This window comes from Perissodus microlepis, chromosome 12 (assembly GCF_051167445.1).
Source record: "Perissodus microlepis isolate ML-2025 ecotype Zambia chromosome 12, ASM5116744v1, whole genome shotgun sequence".
In the NCBI taxonomy this organism is placed as follows: Eukaryota; Metazoa; Chordata; class Actinopteri; order Cichliformes; family Cichlidae; genus Perissodus; species Perissodus microlepis.
The window spans coordinates 10171530-10195435 of NC_140472.1; the positions used below are offsets into that span (position 1 = coordinate 10171530).

The window sequence follows — 23906 nt, forward strand, 5'->3', positions numbered from 1 at the left end:
AAAATATAATACAGTAGAAATAGTATGATTTAGCAGAAATACTACAATATAGCATAATAACAATGATTTAGAACAAATACTATGATTGAGCAGAATAGTAATAACTTAAGTGAAAATACTGGAAAAGTAAGATGACAAGCTGAAAAAAAAAAACGGAACATGGTTAAGTTCCCTCAAAACTAATTGTTGTTCACCTGTGAAAAAAAAATAAAGAAATAAAAATAATTTTAAAAAACAAGAAGGAACAGCCAACAGATACACAAAATCAAAAATGTATACACAAATGCACAGAGAGAGAGACACACGGAGGGTCTATGCCAGTCAACCAGTCTGAATATATTATACTTTTTTCCAACAATGAGATGCTGCCCTAAAGAGGGTCTCTCTCTCTCTCTCTCTCATGCACACACACACACACACGCGCACGCGCGCACACACACACACGCACACACACACACACACACACACACACACACAAGATCCAATTCAGTCAACCAGTCTAAATATATTGAATTTAAATCTTACAATGAGATCATCCCATAAAAAGGCTTTCTCTCTCTCTCTCTCTCTCTCTCTGTCACACACACACACACACACAAGGAAAGAGAAGTAAGTTTCTAGCTCAGTCAAGCAGCCTGGGAGCTGCTGAATTTGAATCCACCAATCAGAGAGCCTGTGCACTTTTTCCCGCCAAAACAGGTGCACGCAGCACAGAGAGACACAGGATTTTTGCAGTCTATTTCTCATAATGACGACTCCCCTCAAACAAATGACCATAATTTCCTAACCGTAGGGGCTAGAACGGTCATTCTTACACCGTTTTGTTCAGAAGAGATGGGGGAATCTTAAAGTGTTGACAATTTATCATTAAAATATGAATTATTAAAGATATTTGACTTCTAATGCACCATAACTGAGTAGAGCAAAGCAAAAACTGCCTTGACTTGCCCTCAAACAACGCTTTCTAACTCTAAATCTATTTGGAGTATCAATATCATTCTTTCACCATAAGAGACAGCAGGCTTTGGTGAACAATCATGGAAATTTTCAGGTCTCTGTGGAAATCCATTAAAAAGATATGACGAGAGAAAAAAGTGGTTCATTTCCAGAGTTTGAAATCTGAAGAAATCTGAGCGAAGGACGAATTTCCTACCCTCAAACAAGTCTAACTCATTTCAGAACGGTAATAGGTGAGAAAATAATTCTTGAATTGTGAGCGTCAGGAGTGTCTGAAGATATACTGGGACAAGCCTTATGTCTTAACTTTGCTTCGTTAAGGAGATATGACGATTCGAATATGCCTCTCATTACAGAAATCAAGCGGTGATTTTGAACAAGCTCTCCATTGACTTTCTATGGAGAGTTTTGCGACTTTGTGTTGGTCTGAGGAGATTTGCCAAAATTCTATAAATCCCACAACAATGATAGTGACATTTTCGGAAAGCCAGCAAAAATACCTACGTTTTGATGTATAATTTGTGGAAGTTGAGTGAAAATTGAGCAAGTAGCAAGAAGTTGTTCGGACATGAAGAGAAGACTGCAAAACCTTCAGTGGCACACTGGAAGCCAAGTGCATAGCAACCATAACAACGCATGTATTTTGTGAAAAATCACAATTTTGCAACTGAAAACTTTAAGAGGCATAAAAGTAAAACGGTAAAAGATTTGAAAAAGCTGATTTATACCTGAATAGCCCAATAATTTGAGAACATTTTAAAGTTTGAATGGTTGTTCTACGTGAAAATAAGAGGAAGTAGTTAAGTTTCAAAAACAAGCAAATTTTAGCAGAATTACAGAAGTTTCCCATTCATTTCAATGGGACAAATTAAGCTTAATATTTTAAAAAGTATAATAGTGAAAAATACCAAAAGACATAGCACACATTAACAGAAATAGCAGAATAGTTTAAAATTTGAACGGTGAAAATCGGCTGAAAATTGTAGAAGTAGTTAAGTGCCAAAAAGTGTACGGAAGTCCTAAGAGGAACTCAATAGTGTGGATGCTTAAAGCATCCACACAATTATTTTCTACATACTAGTTTTTCTTCACTGTTTTTGAGCAATCCTCTGACTTTCAGGTAGGACAGAATGAGACTCATAAGTGCCTACCAATGATGCCAAATGACAATATAACAATTAAGTGCATCAGCATGAGGAAAAATGTCATGATTTATGATGTAGTTTTAATCAAATCATGTAAACATAAAATAATTCAAATTTTTGGATGACAAAAATGGGAATGTCTGTCCTGCAGATGGCCAAAACTGCTTTTAAATTAAAACACATTTATATGTTGCATGTTGCAAAAAAACATATTATTGTGAATCATGTATTACCAGGTATGCTTTTAATAGACATTATAAGGCACTTGTTATTACAGGACATTGTAGTCATATTAATCCATATTTACACATTTCTGTTTTTTACACATATAAACATGTTTGATTCAACCAAATTAAGCAACCAATGCCAGATATATGTCGTCTATCTTTGTTACAATTACTAGGCTAACTGCTGGCATGCTGGCTATTACTATAGGTAACAACATATTTAGCAATTACATTACTGATGACCATCTCTGGTCATCAGTAATGAATCCGATTACTTTTTTCAAGTAACGAGTAAAGTAGGGGATTACTATTGCAAAAACGGTAATTAGATTACCATTACTTTCCTGTAGGAACGCTGCGTTACTACGTTACTAAAACCGTGGGCCTTTATGCGTACTTGTGCGTACTTGCGTTCTCGTGTACTCGTGATACGTCATCAGTCTGAGACCAGGGGTCCATTCTTCGTACCTCGCTTACTACATCCAAGATCAAATGACACATCCAAGATCAAATCATCGCGCCAACTTTGAGCTCGCTATTCCGGTTCTCCGAACACACCTGTTGTTGACGATTAGTACAGCTGGATGAAGTAATGTGAGATCACTGGGTGGCTTAAAAGGGGCTACGCATCGATAGTAGAAACATTGATCGGCAACCCTTTGATTGGTCGGCGAAAATGTCGAAGGAGCGCGCTCAGTATTTTTCGGCAGCAGAGCAAGAACTCTTGATTGAGGGATTTCAGGAGTTTCAGAGTTTAATTAAAACGCAAGGGAACACTGCAAAGGCTGCAAAAGCAAGGAGAGAGGGCTGGCAGAAAGTTGCTGACAAATTAAACTCGGAAGTAATTTAATAATAATAATAATAATAATGGATTGGATTTATATAGCGCTTTTCAAGGCACCCAAAGCGCTTTACAATGCCACTATTCATTCACTCTCACATTCACACACTGGTGGAGGCAAGCTACGGTTGTAGCCACAGCTGCCCTGGGGCAGACTGACAGAAGCAAGGCTGCCATATCGCGCCATCGGCCCCTCTGGCCAACACCAGTAGGCGGTAGGGTAAATTTATTATATTATATTACATTATATCATATTATATTATATTATATCATATTATATTATATTACATTATATCCTCTGTCACATTAGAGCCACAACAGGACCCACTAGAACATGGGAACAAGTAAAAGTGAAATATAAGAATATTCTACAGAATGGTAATATTTATCACTTATATTGCTTTTAGTCTCTTGAAAAGAGACCCTGAAATAATCTGTTTGTTTATAACAGCAACCAAGAAAAGGGCAGAGCAAAAAAAGACAGGTCGTGGTCCTGCACCCCCTCGTCAACAAGTTGGTTAAGTAAATAATACCCTCACGGGAAAATCGATATCTCTCTATGAGCACACTGTCGCGCTGAGCTAAAGGATCCTGTCTATCCCGCAATATACGCTGAATTCTGAAAACTCTCCTTATCAATCTTGCACCTTCCGCAATGGGTTGCTCGCGTACAAACGGACAGGACATGGCTGCGACAGACTTCCCAAATCCACCTTCGCTTTTATAGCCGTGGTCTCTCATCTTGATTACACGAAGTAATTTACTATTACTACTCTAAAATATGAATTACATCTGAAATAATCAAATACATTAAATAGAATGATTAATAGTACATTTCCCTTTTTTTAGGAAATGACCTGTATGTATCTGTATGAAATCAATAAAAGAATCAAATACTGCATTATCTTTAGTTACATTGATAATATTTATTTATGGAAAAACAGTGGAAAAATATCGCTGTTGCTTTCGTATAAATGAAGCGGACATACCTGAGTGGCCGCGATCTAATCCTGTTTATAAAGTAAGCCTGCTCCCAAGCAGGTTTACGCTTACGGATCTGTTGCTATGACAGCAAGTCCCGGATAAGCTTCGGAGCACCGAACGATCCAAGATCACGCGAAATCGTCAACAATCAAATCCAGCTAACTTACTTAGCGAGGTACGAAGAACGGACCCCAAGTACTGTTCAAATTCGAAGTACGCATCAAGTCGAGAACGCGAAAAAGTCCCGGATGTGTTCTCGCTCTGCCCGTTTTATCGAGCATGCATTGGTGTTGACTTGTGTGGACTTGGTACAGCTAAATATCCCAGAATGCATTTTGTCCAAAACTCAAACGCGGCAATGGCGGATGAGGGGGGCTAAAAACTTTTAAATATTACTCTTTCTGGGTCAAAAAATAAACTTTTAAGTTATTTTCAAGCGAGAATGTAGCTGTGTAAACTTCACATATCTGCTCGATTTATCAAGATATCATATATTTCCAAACGCGCTCCGACGTTTTCGGAGACGTCTGTGACCCGCCAGCTCCACAGCAGACAGCGAGGTGGAGGATTATTACAGCTGGACTCCCGGCACATTGGTTTCAACCCCCCCGCGGTCTTTCGCTACTCCGGTTAAACAAACCCAAAACCCCAGTAGCTGTCTATTGTATTGAGTGTCCAAGCAAAAATAAAAGCGTTCTAACATCTCACCTGCTTGTTTTTATTAAGGTATGTACACGTATGTACATGTACATTATTTTTATTAATAGAGATTTCACTACTGAGGTTAAACATGATATATAAGTCACTTAGATCACTTCTAAATGTTAATGTTTGGTTTATTTCAGTGTTTTATTTGTTCCTGAGTAAACCTGTTTGGCTGTGATTAAAGTTAAGCTTCATAACATATTACTCACAGTTAAATTAAGAGGGGACGGCAGTAAAAACTCCGGACCTGTGACCAATGTTCCCTCTAAGCTGCGCACGTGCGCAATTGCGCACTGCTGGCACGGTCTCTGCACACAGAAAATCTGCATTGCGCACAAAAAAAAATCTAACCTGAATTGAAATTAAAATTAAAACTTTAACAATTCTGTTTTGCAGTGTTAGTCAGTAAGTGACTGGCTGCTCCCGTATGGGATTAGAACGATGCCACCTTATCCCATAGTTCAGCCGATGCGTATATACGCAGCGAATCAACTGCATTGACAGGCTATGACAGCGTCCTTATGTGCCGACACCGGTGTTTTAGCTAGCAAAGCGGCGTGGCTGATTAACATTAATGACAATGTGTACAACCATTGGAGATGTGAGCAGGACAGACAGAACAACTGACGGAAAAAGTGTGGACTTTATACCAGTTTTTAAATTGTGTTTATAGGCCACGTAAAACCAGAGTTATGATAAAAATATCTGCAATGTTTGGTTTTCTTCCTGAATACTGTCGTTATTTATATTTACTGCGGGAAGAAACGGTAAAAACGGCGTTTTATAAGAAAAAACGCTTGAAAGCCTGTGAGCAAAAACAAACTCCACCCCCCTCTCCCTTTCCTATTGGTCCAAAAAAGTACCATGTCGACCAATCAAAAAATTATATGACAACATGGCATCTAGTTGTTAAGAAACGGGAGAAATTTTGGAGTGACAGCGGTGTTTTGAGATATGAGAGGTTTGAGAAGTTTAGCGCAAATATTGTGTAGATAGTGTGTAGTGTAGTCAATAGTTTTGTTGTGTGTGTCAGAACAATGAGGCGACTGCTGAATGTTACAGGTGTTACAGCAGTGATACATCTCCTGTTGTCAGGCCTGCAGGTATCAGGCTGTTGTTCTCCTTTATCTCATAGTGGACAGAAATAATTTTTTGGAGTGGCACAAATAATTTGTGTGGCATCAAATTTGATGCAGAACAGCTGATTGTTCTGTAAATAGTTTGAAATGTTTATTTAAAAACGCCTTGGCTGCGTTTAAAAAAAAATAGCTGCAAAAATCTTTGTTGTTTGCCAAACTGAGTTACTTTTTTGAAGAAGTAACTATATAATTAACTGCCCAGCATTGGTCATTATATACTATATTTTGCAGACAGTTACAGACTCTCTCCCAGACCACAGACTCATAATACAAGTCAGAGCTTTATAAAAAAAAAAAAAAAAAAGTAGTAAGTTGTGTTTTTTGAAATTGGAGTTCAAGTTATTTTTACTTCCAATGGTGTTAACATACTACACAGGTCAATGACTAGATTTTTTTTAAATTTTCATTGTAAGTGGGCCAAAGCAGTTAATTAAAAGTATTCTAACATAAATGTAAATGCTGTAATTTGATTATTTTAATAAACCATGTAACTTGGATGGATTCGATGCTGGCGTGACCACAGTGCACATGTCTGCTGTCGCTCACAGTGGTCCAAGGGACCGCTCAGGGAGTTTGTGTGTTCGCTCAGACACGTGAAAAATTAGAGGGAACGTTGCCTGTGACATCATCAAGTACACGAGTCCATACTGGCGTTCTCGGCAAGTCCGTACTCCCGTGCGTACTCGCTGAGAACGCGAGTACGTACTCGGTACTTGAGAATTGAGAAAGGGCCCGTGATTTTTTTGCGAGAATGTCTCATGACAGTGACGTAAGCAAGTGCGACATTCGTGACAACAGCTGTGTGCAGATCAACAATGGATAATATATCGAGTGCGGGAGAGAGTATGAGCATGCAGCGTTTAAAGCGTGGAAGTACTGACCTTATTTTGAGTTTGATTCCATAAAAAGTGACAAAAAAACATTAGTGTCCGTTGTGCGTGGGAAGAAAACTTCTTTTTACAGCGAAAAAACCCCCTAAACTTCCAAGCAAGCACCGAGTGCGCTATGACATAATGGGAAATTCACAGAGAAACTCGCGGATTCTTCCACTGACCACTGCCGCACACCTGCACCAGGCTAAACCTCCGCCTACCCTACTCCTGCTTTACAGGTGAAAATAGAGCAAAAGGACCGCTAGTCTTTGACTTTATTTATTTTCTGCTGTGTTTTACTTGCATCTATTTGAAAGAGTGAGTGTAAACACACAAAAAAAAAATTATTTTATGTGCTGGAATGTGCAGAAAAAAAATTTAAATATTAAACAAATTTCTTCCAGTCAGAGAATGTTGCATATAATTAAATTTTTGCTTGATGCATAAAGTTAAAAGATTAAAACTAATAAAACAGATCTTTCAGCCCAGTTCTACTTTTTCTGCATAATCCATCATACAAAATGTAATCAAATGGAAAAGTCCCTTTCGCTTTATCACCTATTCAGGTTGTAAATCGTGTTTTTAAAAAGTAACTAAGTAATTAATTATTTTTGAAAATAAGTAATCAGTAAAGTAACGGGATTACTTTTTTTGGAGAAGTAATCAGTAATTAGTTACTGATTACTTTTTTCAAGTAACTTGACCAACACTGCTGATGACTAAAATTAGTATTGTATGACATTATACATAAGTGAGTATCTTGAAAGTGCATCACTCAAGAGTTGTCTGCCACACTTGACGTGATACCAGGGGATACAGGAAAATGTCTATTTCACAACTGATTGGAAGTGATTTCTGGACGTTACTGGCTGTTGTTGGGTAAAATCAATTGAAAGTGCCATAACAATAAACTTGGTAGTGATTGCTTTAGCATGAGCAGATTGCCACAGTCACCTGTAATTTTCAGAAATTATTTCCCCAGCAAGTACTATCAATCTCCAGCAACCACTCACAAGTTAGTGGTCAAATGTCAATAGACTAACTTTAACTAATGTTATCCAGAAGAAAGACAGCTTACACGCTAAAGCAGATATATTACTTAATGAAGTTATCACAACCTGGAGACAACATAAAACAACTATTTCTTGTTTTGTCCTCATGTGGAGTTTTGGGATCTATGTTGTGGTCTTGTTTATTGATATTAATGATTAGTGAGGAATCGGTGACTGCTGACACTAAATGGAGAGGAGGGACACTGAGGTATGGTATTCAGGAGAAAACTATGCTTTGGACTTCTGAGGAAAGTCTGACCCAAGTACTTCGTATAGAAATATGCCCATAGGCTATTAAAGAAAACCAAGAGTCAGAGAATGTCTCATTTATTATATTACAGTCTATCAAGTAAATGTAATAAATCTAAACAGATGTTATTCTTAATATAGCAACATTTCTTTGTATCGTCTTTTTTGATTTTTTGTTACAATACTTATTTGTCTCTTCTGCCCCTCAGTTTCTTCATGTCTGTTAAAACAAGCTAAGTGGAAAATGAGATATGCAGGAGAAGAAACAGAGAAGGGGAGGTCAAAAAAGAGAAGGTGGAGGTAGACAGAGAGACCTATAAAGACACAGAGAGAAAGACAGAGTGAGTCCACCCCGATTCAGCGTTGATTGGTGTCTCCCACACAGTGGAGGGGGAAGCTCTATTCTGCATTGCAGTGGCTGTCTGCATACCTTCCTGAGGTTATGTGTGTGTGTTTGTATATGTGTGTGCAGGTATGTCTAAATCTAATTTTTGTGGTTTTATATGTGTCTCTCTATATCTGTCTCTCTGTGCATTACACAGAGTCTATATTAAACTTCTATACTCATGCAGAACAAATATTTTCTTCTCTGGTAAAAAGAGGACATATAAAATAAAAATTTGCATATGCATAAAAACAGACCAGACTGTCCATGAAATGCTGCTACAGTATGTATGCACATATACATTTTGTAGGTATACTTCAGGTAATTCAGTTCAATTCATTTTTATTTATAGAGTCACCTCAAGGTGCTTTACCTTGTAAGATAAAAGCCAACAATAACACAGAGGCAACCCCAAAAATTAGACAACACCCTTTAAGCAAGCACTTGGTGACAGTGGAAAAGAAAAACTGTCTGTAGCAGAAGTAGGCTATATATGGTAGAAATATGTTCTCTCTTTCTACAGTACCCTCGCTGCATCTGAGACATGATGTTTCAAATTTTTTGAGATATTGCACAAATGCAAGAAAGCATTCCACTTTTCACAGTGTTAGTAGAGGCCAAAGTATTGCCATCCAGAGTAAGTAAGTATATAGCAATGAGCTTGCCCTTCCATGATGGCTCCTCCTCTTCCTCCTCTTTCTTGGGTTTCTGCTGCCTGAGGTATTCACTGAGCGGTTGGTTGGGGCCATCTTACTGATGTATTTATGGATGTTCGTTGCCTCATCCTGGACTGTGGTACTGACGATCACTAGTCCCTGGCCTCCTGCCTTACGCTTAGCATACAGCCTCAGGGTGCTGGACTTGGGTTGAAACCCTCCATGCATGGTCAGGAACTTCCTGGTCTCGACATCAGTGGCTTCTGTCTCCTCCTTTGGCCAGCTTATTATCCTAGCACAGTTCCTGATCATGGCAGGGCGCAGGTGTTTATAGCCCAGATCTTGTTCTTACTAGGGATGGACCCATCCAATATTACGTATCGGTCCCATACTGACGTAAATTACTGGATCCATCCATCTTCATCCGCTTTATCCGAGGCTGGGTCGCGGGGGCAGCAGCCTAAGCAAAGAGGCCCAGACCTCCCTCTCCCCAGCCACCTCCTCCAGCTTATCCAGGGGAACACCAAGGCGTTCCCAGGCCAGCCGAGAGATATAATCTCTCCAGCGTGTCCTGGGTCTGCCCCGGGGCCTCCTCCCGGTGGGACATGCCTGGAACACCTCACCCAGGAGGCGCCCAGTAGGCATCCTTGTCAGATGCCCGAACCGCAGCAGCGGCTCTACTCTGAGCCCCTCCCGGATGGCCGAACTTCTCACCCTATCTCTAAGGGAGAGGCCAACCACCCTTCGGAGGAAGCTCATTTCTGCTGCTTGTATCCGCGATCTCGTTCTTTCGGTCACTACCCACAGCTCGTGGCCATAGGTGAGGGTAGGGACGTAGATTGACCGGTAAACTGAGAGCTTCGCTTTTACACTCAGCTCCCTCTTCACCACGACGGACCGGTGCAGCGTCTGCATTACTGCAGCTGCAGCCCCAATCCGTCTGTCGATCTCCGGCTCCCTTCTCCCATCACTCGCGAACAAGACCCCGAGATACTTGAACTCCTCCACTTGGGGCAGGAACTCATCCCCGACCCGGAGTGGGCACTCCACCCTTTTCCGGCTGAGAACCATGACCTCAGATTTGGAGGTGCTGATCCTCATTCCCGCTGCTTCACACTCGGCTGCGAACCGTTCCAGTGCGAGCTGGAGGCCCTCACCCGATGAAGCCAACAGAACCACATCATCTGCAAAAATCAGAGATGAGATTCTGAGGCCACCAAAGCGAAAGCCCTCCGCCACTTGGCTGCGCCTACCAAATTACTGGATATTGGAGAGAAATAAAAAATGTAATCCGATCCATTAAATATCACAAAAGCACCTCACAAAACTTGCGACATGGCGTAACTCAGCTCATAACCTTACGGAGCAGTATGCGTCACGTGATAGAGTGGCTGTGGTGTGCGAGACCTCTCAGTGGTCTGGTTGAGCATTTGGAGCCTCTTCTCTCTCCCTCCCTCTCCTGTTGCTACTTCAATCATGAAACTGATTAATGATCGGCTTTTCTGTCACAATTCCCATCTCTCTTGTTTGTTTTTGGCCCACTTTGCACCAGAGAGAAGAAGGCAGTAGCTGAACAACAGCAGCACATTTAAGCTTGATAAGCTGTTGTTAGAATTTATTTAATATTACTTTCTACACCAGGATCCTTTTCTACGTAGCTGATGGCTGGTAACTGTGCAGGGGCGGGTCTAGCAAAGTTTTGCTAGGGGGGCAGGTAGGCAGTGTTGGGGAGTAACGGAATACATGTACCGCCGTTACGTATTTAAAATACAAAATATGAGTAACTGTATTCCGTTACAGTTACCGTTTAAAAAGGTGGTATTCAGAATACAGTTACTTTGTTGAAATAAATGGATTACACTGCGGTACTTTCCTGTTTCATTTTGTCGCGGGTCAGGACTGTTTGGGTTTTGTTTGACAGCTACGTTCTGTTGTTCCAGGCGGCAGCGTTACGGTTGCCATGGTTACAGGGCGACGCTCTCTCTCTCTCTCTGCGACTGTGTGTTTCCTGGGTGAGAGAGCGCCTTTTCGTTGTTGTTGTTGTTGTTGTGCTAAGCTAACAGGCAGAATGCTACAAGCATAGCTCTAAAGAATGTAGCATCATGGGCAGTGTAGTCCGTGTTGCAGGGAGAATGGACTGCCATACACGTTATGGGTCTGTGAGCGCGAGGAGGGAGAAAAAGGGGAGTGGAAAGGTACGAGTTGTCAAAAACGGGAGCTGGAAGCATGTAAATATAATAATAACCACTGTAGCCAAGAAGAGAGCCTGACGAGCCCAGCTGTAAGTAAGCTATTAAGACTCGACTGTACACTGTGTTCGTGTTTTCCTCCGAAAACAATAAGTTCCGTTGGAGCAGTCTTTCAACGCCTCTCTCTGTCTCTCGCAAGAAAAGTTGACCCACACAACAAAGTAAAGCTATTTTTCGGCTACGAGCCGACAGGGACCCCGCCGTATTAGTCAGAGGTCCCTTTACTACAGTTCGGAGTCGCGGACCTTCAGTAATAGTAATAAATCACACAGCAATAGTACATTCACGTTGTTGTTGTTTTATCCTATTGTAAAGTGTCCTTGGGTGACTTGAAAGGTGCTCATAAATAAAAAATTTTATTATTATTATTATTATTATTGTAAAAAGCATGATAATATATTAAGTATTCCAAAGTATTCAGAATACGTTACTGTCATTGTGTAACGTAACGGAATACGTTACAGAATACATTTTGGGGCATGTATTCTGTATTCTGTAATGGAATACATTTTAAAAGTAACCTTCCCAACACTGCAGGTAGGGCATTAACAGGGAAAAGGGGGATACAAAGAAATATTTTTCTTTCTTATTCTCATTTAAAATGTCTAGCTTTTAATTAATAAATATCCGAATCTTACACCCAAAGTTTTAATCTGATGTAAAATGTATGGTCCATACTGTATATAGTAACTATTAAGTCTAATATATACCCTAGTAAGCTATAGAACTTTTTCCTTTGGGAAGGTATCATCTGTGCAGTCTGCAATTCATTTGAAGAAAGATGTTGAATCTATTTAATTATTGTAGAAATAAAATTAATTTCCATGCATTTTTTTTTTTTACACGTGCATTAAAGTTTTAAATTACGTCAATTAAGCATCACAAGGCGGAGGGTGGTTCCCTATTTTTTTTGCTGGGAATGGGCAACCCTATTAGTTAGGCTGTTTAATATTTCTGCTTAGTACTCTTTAAAATACCAGAATAGGGAGGATGGAGTAGGTTTAACTTTATTAGATTGATCAGTGTTGCTGATCTATGAAATATTTTGGGTGCAGTGTTTTGGGGTTTTTTTTGGGGTTTTTTTTTTTTACATACAGGTATAAGAGAATAGCTTTAGTGTTGTTGTTGTTTTTTAACTTGAGTATGAACTTATACAAAAAGCAGCAAGATGTTAAAAAAAACAGTTTTATTGATTAAAAAACACACTATATCGGATTCATATCGTTATTGGCAGATATCCAAATTTATGATAACGGTATCGGTATCGGACATAAAAAAGTGGTATCGTGCCATCTCTAATATTGTTTACATGTTTGAAATAAATTAACAAACAAACAAACAAACAAACTGGACCATGCTTGTTGTTGTTGTGTAATAAAGTGTTCAACATGTAGAAGAGCTAGTTAATTATTTTAATTATTATCTTCCTTTAAAAGAACAGACCTGGTATTTGTACAGGTGGAAGTCTTTTTCTTTTAATAACTTTTCTTCTGTTTAGACTAGAAATGCAGGCAAGAGGCTATATTTAGGATTTGTTTGTTTTGTTTTTTTTGTCTGTGCCCCCCTGAAGTTTTCTACCTTGAGAGATAATTAAACTTGCTTGTTTGTGACTAGAAACCACACTGTAGGAGTGGAAATGAAAGGAAATGAGCCACTGAAACATGTTTCTTTGATCAGGTTAAAAAACAAAAATGGTGTAAATGGCTTTAAGCTGTTTCAGTCACATTGTGGATATACCTAAACCTGCCTACTTTCAGAACTTACAAAACAGCAAGAATAAAAACACAAAACTAGAAAAAAGACATTAAAAAAACATCTCCATTGTGAAACAAACAAATGAATGACTCTGGCATGCTGACTTGCTGTCCAACTTAGGTAAAAAAAAGAAGTCAACACATTATAGCATTCAAATATATACACGAATTAATGTTGAGTAAGAAAATATTCTGCCAATTACTTTGCAACAACAACAAATTACTAGGGTCTTTGAGGGACAGTCTGTCTTGTTTTCAAAAAAAAACTGTGAGGTAGATTTGATATTAGGAGGGAAAAGTTTACATTAAGAGTAAGGACAGAGTCAATCCACAGTGCTATGTCTTAAAAAAATCACCTTAACATTTAGCTGGAAAATTAACATGAATGCAACTCTGTGGGTCCATCCTTCTGAATTTGCAAGATATGTGAAGAAAGTGCAAGGGGTACTGTGAGACCTGCATTCAAATGTGACACACAAGATTTCTGCACTGGCTTTTTAATACAATCAACAAATTTACTGATGAATTTTTAAATTATCTGAAAGCATAGTTCTATTCTAGTTCAGCTAGGCATCTTTAGTGTTAATGCTCATATTCAATTATGTTTTAAAGCTGTGTTACTGAAAAGAGCTTCAGAAATTAAGTTAAAAATGACATTGTTAAATAAAGCGTAAGAGTAACAGTGCAATGTGCTCAGCATCACATATGGGAGAAGAAAAGTTGTAATCAGGAGTAACAGTCTGACAGCCTGTGTGCTCCCTGATTAAAACAATATTATTTGCTCTGTACACCATATTTGCACACATTTTGAAATCACATGCAATGCTTTTGAAGACCTTTTGAGGACTTCAACACACCTTTTTATATATATAAAACAAATCTTAATAATAACAGAACAGATTTTAACTATAGCTGACTTAAAATTGTGATTAATTATACTTTACAAAACTAGTGATTTATGACTCCCCCCGTTAATAAAAAAACAAAAACAAAAAAAACGTAAAAGCGTAAATCCTAGTATCTGTTTGTGACTGCTGTTTAGTGCTGAGAAGGCTTAGCTGTATTTGTAAATTACAATGATGTAAGAAAAATTTGCGAAAAGAATTATCAGCAAAGCTGTAAGCTGCCAAACAAAACCACCAAGCTAAAAGAAAACAACACAAATAGAGAAACTGATATTAGAGTCACACTAGGAAAAACAGTAGTTGGAGACCACAGCACAACCAAAATTAGATCCCTCAGCTGTTCAAAATCCCACTAGGCTGGCCGACATGATAGATGATGGGCAGGGCTGTGAGTACTCAGACTGTGTTTTTTGGAACACAATATGGATAAGATCTTGGAGAAGTTCATGGCTCTGCAATATGGATAACATCTTGAAGAAGAACAACGGGAATTGAGAAACCTGGTGACCAGTGATGGACATTAGAGTACTGTAAAATTGGAAGCAGTTTGTTTGCACTAACCAAAACAACTACCATCTTCATCTCATGTGCCCCCCCGGCGCCAGCTGGATGCTCAAGGCAAAAGCTGACAGGAATAACAAATTCTCCTTTTTTTCTCTTCGTCTTTCCTCATGTTGTGCATTTTCCATTGTTATACCCAACCTGTCTTCCACATATGATGTTTGTGTAATGTATGAATGGTCGGAAGGGTAAGATGGCTCTGGCAAAGGTCGGCAGCCTTAACCCAATTTCCTTCGGGGTCAACCTTCAGGATCAATAAAGTTTTATTGAATTGAATTGAAAATGAATTGAATTGGTAATGCCACTGTGGTTATGTCTTTGTTATAGTCTACAGCCTTGAAAAATTCTCAACTGAAATGTAGAATTTGTATGTTTAAACACACAGGTAGACACAAATCCTTTGTGAGAACATGCCCTGTCTCAACATGGTATGACTCAAAGAATATTTAACTACTTGCAGCAATGAACCAGTACAGGTTTCTGTTTCCCCATTTTATCTTATCTTTGGCAAGCCAACAAGGTGCAGCAAATTGGTAAGATAAAGCTGGGTTCAAATATAAGGAATAGTTTTAGGAATTCTTATCTCAGACCATCCTCACAGTTTGTACTCACCCTGACAGCACACCTAGCACCAGGTTGAGCATGAAGAAAGAGCCGATGATGATGAGAGGGATGAAGTACAGCCAGTTCCACATGTTCCCTGAGGCATCATTGGCCTGAACACATAAACACATAGAAACAAAGACTAGAACTGTAAATACCACTCTGTGATTGTACTTATGGGATAAGACTGATTTATGTATGTTTTTATGTCTGCTCTGTGTGTATTTTTCTTCATTTCAAGCAATCTTCTAAAAATACTAACACCAACCTATATGTTTGTTCATCTGTTAGTACTGACAGGTTTCTATGGGCTCAAATTGTGGTCATAAATATTTTATACTTGTAAATCAAATGCGTAGTTGTGAACTGAGTTTTGTAACCTTGTAAACCAAAATGTGTGAAAGTTTTACGTTTGCTTTGTATCTGTAACCAGACCTCAATGAAAAGAATTTGTAACTCGTGTTCCCGGTGAAGAAGTAGGAGCCTACCAGTCAAAAGTTTTAGAACATCCCAATTTTTCCAAGTCCCTTGAATAGGTTGACAAAGGTAAGTGGTGAACTGCCAGAGGTCAAAAAAAAAAAGAAAAGGTAAGCTCACCCAAAACTGAAAAATAATGTACATTTCAAATTATACAAAAATGCTTTTTTTTTTTCTAACACAACACAAATTGGGTTAACAATTTAAAGCTGTTCTGCAGCAATGGAGGTTGATCAAGCCGTGAATGCTGGCGCTAATAATTCCTACAGGTGTTCCAACTTTTCTGGATTACTTACAACCCCCTCTGTCTGCATAAAAGTGTTGCATCAGTTGAACAGTATTGTAGGGCTGCACAATTAATCATTAGAAAATCGCAATCTCAATTCATACTTATGTGCGATCTCATTTCTAAACAACAACAATTAAAAAAAAAAAAAAAGGTGACGATTGTACAGCATTTTGATCCAGGACATAATCTGCAAGAAAACAAGCGCTCACTCTTCCTGCTCAACAAATGACAAGGGCGCAGCCTTATACCACGTGATACAGAAGCCAGCTGGCAGGGAAAAAACAACGGAGAGCACGTGAGAGAAACTGCCTGAGGGGAGAAAACACAGTGAGCACAGAGGAAAAGCTCACTGATGGCAGTGAGAATGAAAACCCCACTGTAAAATTAATTCCAAGAAAAGGTTCTCATTCCCCCGTGTGGAAGTTTTTTGGTTTTATAGAAGACGATGAGAGTCAAAAAGATATCATTTGCAAGCTGTGTTTTGCCATAGTAGCAGCACCACAAGCTAACACTACGAATTTGTATAACCACCTTAAATGTCACCATAAAGTGCAATATGACAAAGCTGTAAAGGCCAAGAAAGTGACAGGAGAAAATCCGTCCCGGTCAACCACCCAAACATCAATAATGGGAACCTTATACAGCGCTTCCCCATACCCATTGAACTCCCGCAGGCACAAAGAAATTACGGAAGTTATCACTTATCACCTGGCTAAAGATATGGCTCCCATCAACACTGTGCAAAACGAGGGATTTAGGAAAATGCTACACAGTGCCGTCCTGCAACTATTTTTCAAATGTTGCACTACCTGGTCTATACACGCAGTGTCGAGCAACGGTGGAGATGGAATTACAAGCAGTACAACATTTTGAAAAAAAATAAAGCCTCCGGAACGATCTCTACCGCCATCGGAGCCTTTTTTGTTCAGTTACTCCGCGGTCAAGCCTTAAACTGGGCTCAAGCAGTGCTACAAACCGACCAGGAGATTGCTTATGCTGAATTTCTCTCAAAGTTTAAAAGTGTGTTTGAAAGGGGCACCGGAGCAGAAGCGGCGGGTCACCGTTTGCTGAACTTAAAACAAGGAAGACGGTGTATGGCGGACTCCTCTGAGGAGTTTTGGACACTGGCTGAGGAGACTAGATGGGGGCAGCCCACGTTGATAAGTACTTTATTAAACAATGTTTGTGATGAACTCAAGGGTGAATTACTAATGAGAGAATTGCCCAAAACCCTGTCGGAGGTGATAACCTTAAGTGTGAACGTAGATGAACATATGAGGGCGCATCGCTGCACCGGCAACTACAGTTCCCGGAGGCCCGTGGGGCGAGCGGAGACAGCTTCTGGCGGAAGCGGAAGTAGCGATCGGGATGTGGATCGCGGCGATGAGCATGAGCAACCAATGCAGATCGGACGCTCCCAAATCTCCCCGGAGGAACGAGCCCGCCGATGGAGGGCCGGTGAGTGCTTTTACTGCGGCCGCAAGGGCCATATCGCCATTGTCTGTCCAGCACGGCCAAAAGACCACGCCCGCCGGTAGAAAGGAGGGTACGGGTGGGCGAGGTCTCCTTTTCACATTCTCCTCCACGTTTCATGCTAGCTGCTAAAGTGACTGTCCACTCTGCCTCCCACTCCCTTCAGGCGCTGATTGACTCTGGGGTGGAGCAGAGTTTCATGGATGCTTCCCTGGCTCTTGAACTCAAAGTTAACACACAAGCATTGCCCCACGCCTTGCAGGTTACCACTTTAAATGGTCAGCGTCTTCCCAATATAACTCATATTACAGAACCCGTGTCCCTAACTCTATCTGGTAATCACAGTGAAATGTTACAGTTTTATGTTTTTCAAGCTCCTCTCACACCCTTAGTGCTGGGATTTCCATGGTTGCGCCAGCATAACCCTGTACTCGACTGGAAAGAGGAGAGGGTTCTGGGGTGGGGTGAGGAATGTCACATGACCTGTTTAAAAGCTGCTACTCCTGTAACCCACCACCACACCAGCCCCCTGACCTTTCAGCCATTCCGTCGGAGTATCATGATCTCAACCAAGTGTTTTGTAAGGACCGAGCCCGCTTTCTTCCTCCTCACCGCCCGTACATTTGCAGTATTGATTTGCTCCCAGGTGCACCCCTTCCCACTAGTCGCTTGTACAGCCTCTCTCAACCTGCACGTGAATGCATGGAGAAGTACATCAATGAATCCTTGGCTAATGGATTGATTCGACCCTCTTCATCCCCTGTGGCTGCTGGGTTCTTCTTTGTGACTAAGAAAGATAAAAGCCTCTGGCCATGTATTGATTTCCGGGGCCTCAATAACATCACCATTAAGAATAAGTACCCTCTGCCACTCTTGTCATCCGCTTTTAAACTCCTGCAGGGGGCGACCATCTTCACTAAACTCGATTTGCGAAATGCTTACCACTTAGTGGGGATAAGAGAGGGAGACGAGTGGAAAACAGCCTTCAACACGCACCTGGGCCATTTTGAATACTTGGTCATGCCGTTTGGACTAACTAATGCTCCCGCTGTTTTTCACGGTCTAGTCAATAATGTGCTCCGTGATTTCATCAATCGTTTTGTGTTTGTGTACCTTGATGACATTCTCATCTTCTCTCGCTCTCTCTCTGATCATGTACACCATGTCAGACAAGTCCTGCAACGCCTCCTGGAGAATCGCCTGTTTGTTAAAGGAGAAAAGTGCGAGTTTCATGTGAGTACTGTGTCATTCTTGGGCTACATCATTGACCGGGGCGATTTAAGAGCCGATCCAGCTAAAGTACAAGCAGTCTTGGACTGGCCCACTCCACCTAATCGTAAGCAGCTTCAACGGTTCCTGGGTTTCGCCAACTTTTATCGGAGGTTCATTCGTGACTACAGTAAGATTGCTTTGCCGCTAACCCGCTTAACTTCCCCTAAGGTACCTTACTGCTGGGATGATCGAACCCAGGAGGCCTTCACGCAGCTAAAGAAATGCTTTGCTTCAAGTCCCATCCTCAGGCAGCCGGATCTCAAGCGGCAGTTTATTGTAGAGGTGGACGCCTCGGATGTAGGAGTTAGAGCCGTTCTCTCCCAACAACAAGAGGGTAAGCGCCACCCTTGCGCTTACTTTTCCCGTCGTCTCTCTCCCGCAGAGCAGAACTATGACATCGGGGACCGGGAACTGCTAGCAATCACACTCGCCCTGGAGGAGTGGCGCCACTGGCTAGAAGGCGCAGCGGAACCCTTTGTAGTATGGACAGATCACAAGAACCTCGAATACATCCGGTCGGCTAAACAGCTAAACGCCCGACAAGCCAGGTGGGCTCTGTTCTTTACAAGATTCTGCTTTACAATCACCTACAGGTCCGGTTCTCGGAACGTGAAACCCGATGCTCTTTCCCGCCAATTCACCGCCTCAGAGGATCAGGCCCGTGACTCTCCTATTCTCCCTCCCACATGTGTAATCGGAGTCCTGTCATGGGAGATCGAGTCCGCCATACGGGAGGCCCAGCGGGCGGAACCAGATCCAGGTACTGGTCCCCCTGGATTGCTCTTTGTTCCCACGTCTGTTCGCTCATGAGTGCTACAATGGGCCCACGGGGGCAAACTCACCTGTCACCCGGGCATTCATCGCACCATCACCTTCATCCAGCGGTTCGCCTGGTGGCCTACACTGGCCAAGGACGTCCAGCAATACATCGCCGCCTGCCCAACCTGTGCCCAGAATAAAACTGCCAACGAGCCCGCTGCTGGCCTACTCCATCCCCTACCTACACCAAGCTGCCCTTGGTCCCACATTGCTGTTGACTTCGTCACTGGTTTTCCGTCGTCATCAGGTAACACAGTTATCCTCACCATTATCGACCATTTTTCAAAAGCCGCCCACTTTGTTGCTCTCCCCAAGCTCCCAACCGCCCTTGAGACCGCCCGGCTCCTGTCAACCCATGTGTTTCGCCTCCACGGGATCCCAGCAGAAATAGTCTCGGACCGGGGTCCACAGTCTCTCGTCAGGTTTTCATCCGCAGACCAACGGTCAAGCAGAACGGGCCAACCAAGAACTCAAGGCAGCTCTCCGCTGCTTGACGTCCACTAATCAAACCACCTGGAGTGAGCAACTGACGTGGGTGGAGTATGCCCACAACAGCCTTACCTCATCCGCCACTGGCGTCTCTCCATTCGCCAGTATCAACCCTCCCTGTTCCCAGCAATCGAAGGTGAGCACTTTGTCTGGACAGAAGGTTTGGCTCTCGACTCAGTATGTACCTCTCAGGACTGAATCACAAAAACTTTCCCCCATCTTTATTGGACCGTTCAAAGTAGACTCCATTGTTAATCCCGTTTCTGTGCACCTCAAGCTTCCCAGGACCATGCGTATCCATAATGTGTTTCATGTCTCACAAGTTAAGCCCCATTGTTCCAGTCCTCTGTACCCTCCTTCCGGACCCCCTCCACCCGCCCGAGTCATTGCTAGCCGTCCGGCCTTCTCCATGTCACGGATATGGACATCAGCAAGGTGCTGATCATAATATCCCTGCTTTTTCTCTCTATCCCTCTCTCTCTTGTTTTGCCGGGGCGGAACTCATGGTGGGTTCACACCCTCGGCCCACGCCTTCCTGGGCCTCATCAGACCAGCTGGTATTTAAGAGGGAGGAGGTCAGCTGTTCGACGCTGGATTGTTGTGAAGACTCTAGTCAGTACATGTCAAGCCGAAGTTTCCCGTGCCTCCATTTCAGACGTTAACATGTGTTTCTGTGTCTTTAGATTCCCCGGACCCGTCCCCGTGTGGAGTGTGGAAGGAGCGACTGGTCGTTGGTGGAGAGAGAGAGGTTAGAGTGAACGTGTGTGTGTGTGTGATCCCCCTGTTTCTCTGTTTAATGGAACCCTGCCCTTCACGCTTTGTAAATAGCACAATCCTCGCACTGCCTGTAAATACACTTGGTGAAGTGCTTGTAAATAAAACCTTCTCTGTTAAATCGCAACTCCAGAACCAGCCTTTTTAACCAGCTTGTTCACCCTGTTGGCATCAGCTGTCTTCACCCCACTGCCTCAGCACACAGCCGCAAAGAACACAGCACTCTCAACCACAGAGTGATTGAACATGGTCATTTTCCTACAGACATTAAAGGACCTGAGGCGCTTCAGTAGGAAAAGCCGACTCAGCCGATTCAGTGTTCTTGGACCAGTCCAGTTTACAGTCGATGTGTATCCCCAGGTACCGGTAGTCTTCCACGACCTCAGCCCCTCTGATGGGGGACAGGGGTAGGAGGAGGAGCAGGCTTCCTAAAGTCCATGATCAGTTCCTTTGTTTTTGTGATGTTAAGTTGTAGATAAGTTGTAGATAGCTCACACCACTCAACAAACCTGTCCGCCACATTCCTGTATTCCTCCTCCTGTACATCCCTGATACAGCCCAGAGTCATCCGAGAATTTCTGCAGATGACATGACTGAGACTTGTACCTGAAGTCAGATGTGTAGAGGGTGAAGAGAAAGGGTGACAGGACCTTCCCCTCTGGCGCCTCCATGCTGCTCAGGATGTTATCCGACCAGCAGCTCTTCACCCGGACATGCTGTGGTCGGCTTGTTAAATAGTCTGTGATCCAAGCTACCAGTGGGGCATCCACCTGCAATTCTGTGAGCGAATTCCCCAGCAGTGATGGTCTGATTGTGTTAAAAGCACTAGAGAAGTCAAAGAACATGACCCTCACAGTGCTCCCAACAATGTCCAGATGAGAATAAGCATGGTCCAGCAGGTAGATGATGGCATCTTCCACACCGATATGGGGTCGATAAGCAAAATGCAGGGGGTCCAGCCAAGGCTGCACCAACAGACGCAGGATGAGTCTCTCCAGCATCTTCATAACATGTGAAGTCTGAGCCACTGGCCTGCAGTCACTGAGGGTCGACGGATTGATCTTTTTGGGGACAGGGACCAGGCAGGATGTCTTCCAGAGTGATGGAAACCTCTGCAGGTTCAGACTCATGTTGAAGATCCGATGTAGAACTCCACGCACAGCACCTTGGGACTGACACCATCAGGGCCTGCAGCTTTACTGGACTGGAGTCTGCCCAGTTCTCTTTTGATGTCATCTGTTGAAAGGGACAGAGTGAGACAGGCTGAGGGGGCAGGAGAGGGGGGAGGAAAAGATGGGAAGAGCTAGGAGTGGAGACAGGAGACGCAGGGCAATCAAACCTATTGAAGTGCAGACTTAGGTTGTTTGCACATTCAACGTCCCCCTCCATTCCCACACCTTTCTTTTGTCTCTGGCCAGTAATGGACCCGCATTCCGTTCCACACCTCCCTGGTGTTGTTTTCTTGGAGTTTGCTTTCCAGCTTCCTTCTGTAGGACTCCTTTCCCTCAGCACTCTTGGCTTTCAGCTCCTTCTGCACCAGGTTCAACTGTTCTTTGTCCCCATTTCTAACAGCTCTCTTTTTCTTGTTTAGTGTAGCTTTGATGTCTTTGGTTACCCAGGGTTTATTGTTGGAGAAGCAGCGAATGGTTTTTTTGGGAACCACATTGTCTACACAGAAATTAATATAATCTGTAACACAGCCTGTGAGATTAGCTATATTGTCCCCATGAAAGTCATAAAGAAAATCCCAGTCTGTTGACTCAAAGCATCCCTAAAAAGTCTAACAGTTTTTATGGCTGGAGGTTGTCTCTAAATGGCAGGTTTGTAAAGGGGCTGGAGGTAGACAAGGTTGTGATAAGCCCTGCCTAGAGGAGGGAGAGGGATGGAGGTGAATGCCTCAGTAGCATTGGTATAAAACAGGTCTAGTGTTTTATTCTCTTTGATTTTGCAGTCCACATAATACTTGAATGTACGTAAAAAAGTGGAGAGGTTCGTGTGGTTGAAATCGCCCATTACAGCCACAAACGCGGAGGGGCTTCGATTCAGGAGGTCCGCTGTCGCAGAGCTGATGATGTCATGAGCCTGCGGCGTGTTAGCGTCAGGGCAATGTAAACAATGACGATTATGGCTAGGGAAAACTCACGTGGTAAATAGTATAGTATGCCAACAGTTCAATGTGTTTGTTACACTTAGTCATCCACACCCTAATGTGACTGGGGGAACACCAGCGGTTGTTTACATAAAGAGCGAGTCCTCCTCCCCTCTTCTTCTCGCTGCTGCCAGGGTCCCTGTCTGCCCTCACACATGTAAATCCGTTTAAATCCACCTCCTGATCCGGGATGTTATTATGCAGCCATGTCTCTGTGAAAAACACAACACTGCATTCTCAGAAAACTTTTTTCGTCCTTGTTAGCGTCACAAGCTTGTCCATTTTATTTAGCAATCGATCTGACGTTACCAGTCACTACTGACGGGAGAGCAGGACGAAATCTTTTTCTCTTCAGTTGTCGTGCCTTCCCGGCTCTGCAGCCGTGGTAAATCCTTTTGATCACCGCGGGGATGTCATGCTGAACGGCAGTGTGGCTAAACTGCCGAAGTCCCAGTAGCTGATCTCGACTGTAAACAAAGGGGCAGTGTGGCGTCGCGGTCATCTCAGAGGACTTGTAGTTTTGAATTACTTGTCAAATGGATAAAATTACTTGCCTGTGCAAGTATACTGAAGAAAACACCCTACTCAGTAGAAAATACAAAAATGACAAATAAATGACAAATACATAAAAGAAAAACAGAAGGATAGAAGAAATAGCTAGAGAGCATGCCAGACAGGCTGCCATCTGAGACGGTACCAGAGGTAAGGACACTGGCCCTTGAGGACTGGAGCTTGACACCCGTGGTTTATAGGATCACAGTCTTAGGCCTTTTCCACATTAAAAACTAAATTGTTTTTTTAAAAATGCGCATGTCCAGAATCACTCCCTTTCCCTGTTAGAAACTACATTAGTAATTAAACCGTTTTAGTATTTTTCTTT

The 23906-nt window shown here is 42.3% G+C and overlaps 1 protein-coding gene across 1 annotated transcript in view; it reads right to left on the reverse strand.

The window, feature by feature from the left end:
- LOC146375793 (voltage-dependent N-type calcium channel subunit alpha-1B-like) overlaps window positions 1-23906 on the reverse strand; it is a 285946-nt gene that overhangs the window by 192893 nt on the left and 69147 nt on the right. The window contains exon 7 of the mRNA XM_084946389.1: window positions 15294-15397. Coding sequence (XP_084802515.1) covers window positions 15294-15397 — 104 coding nt within the window. The remainder of the gene's footprint in view (window positions 1-15293; window positions 15398-23906) is intronic.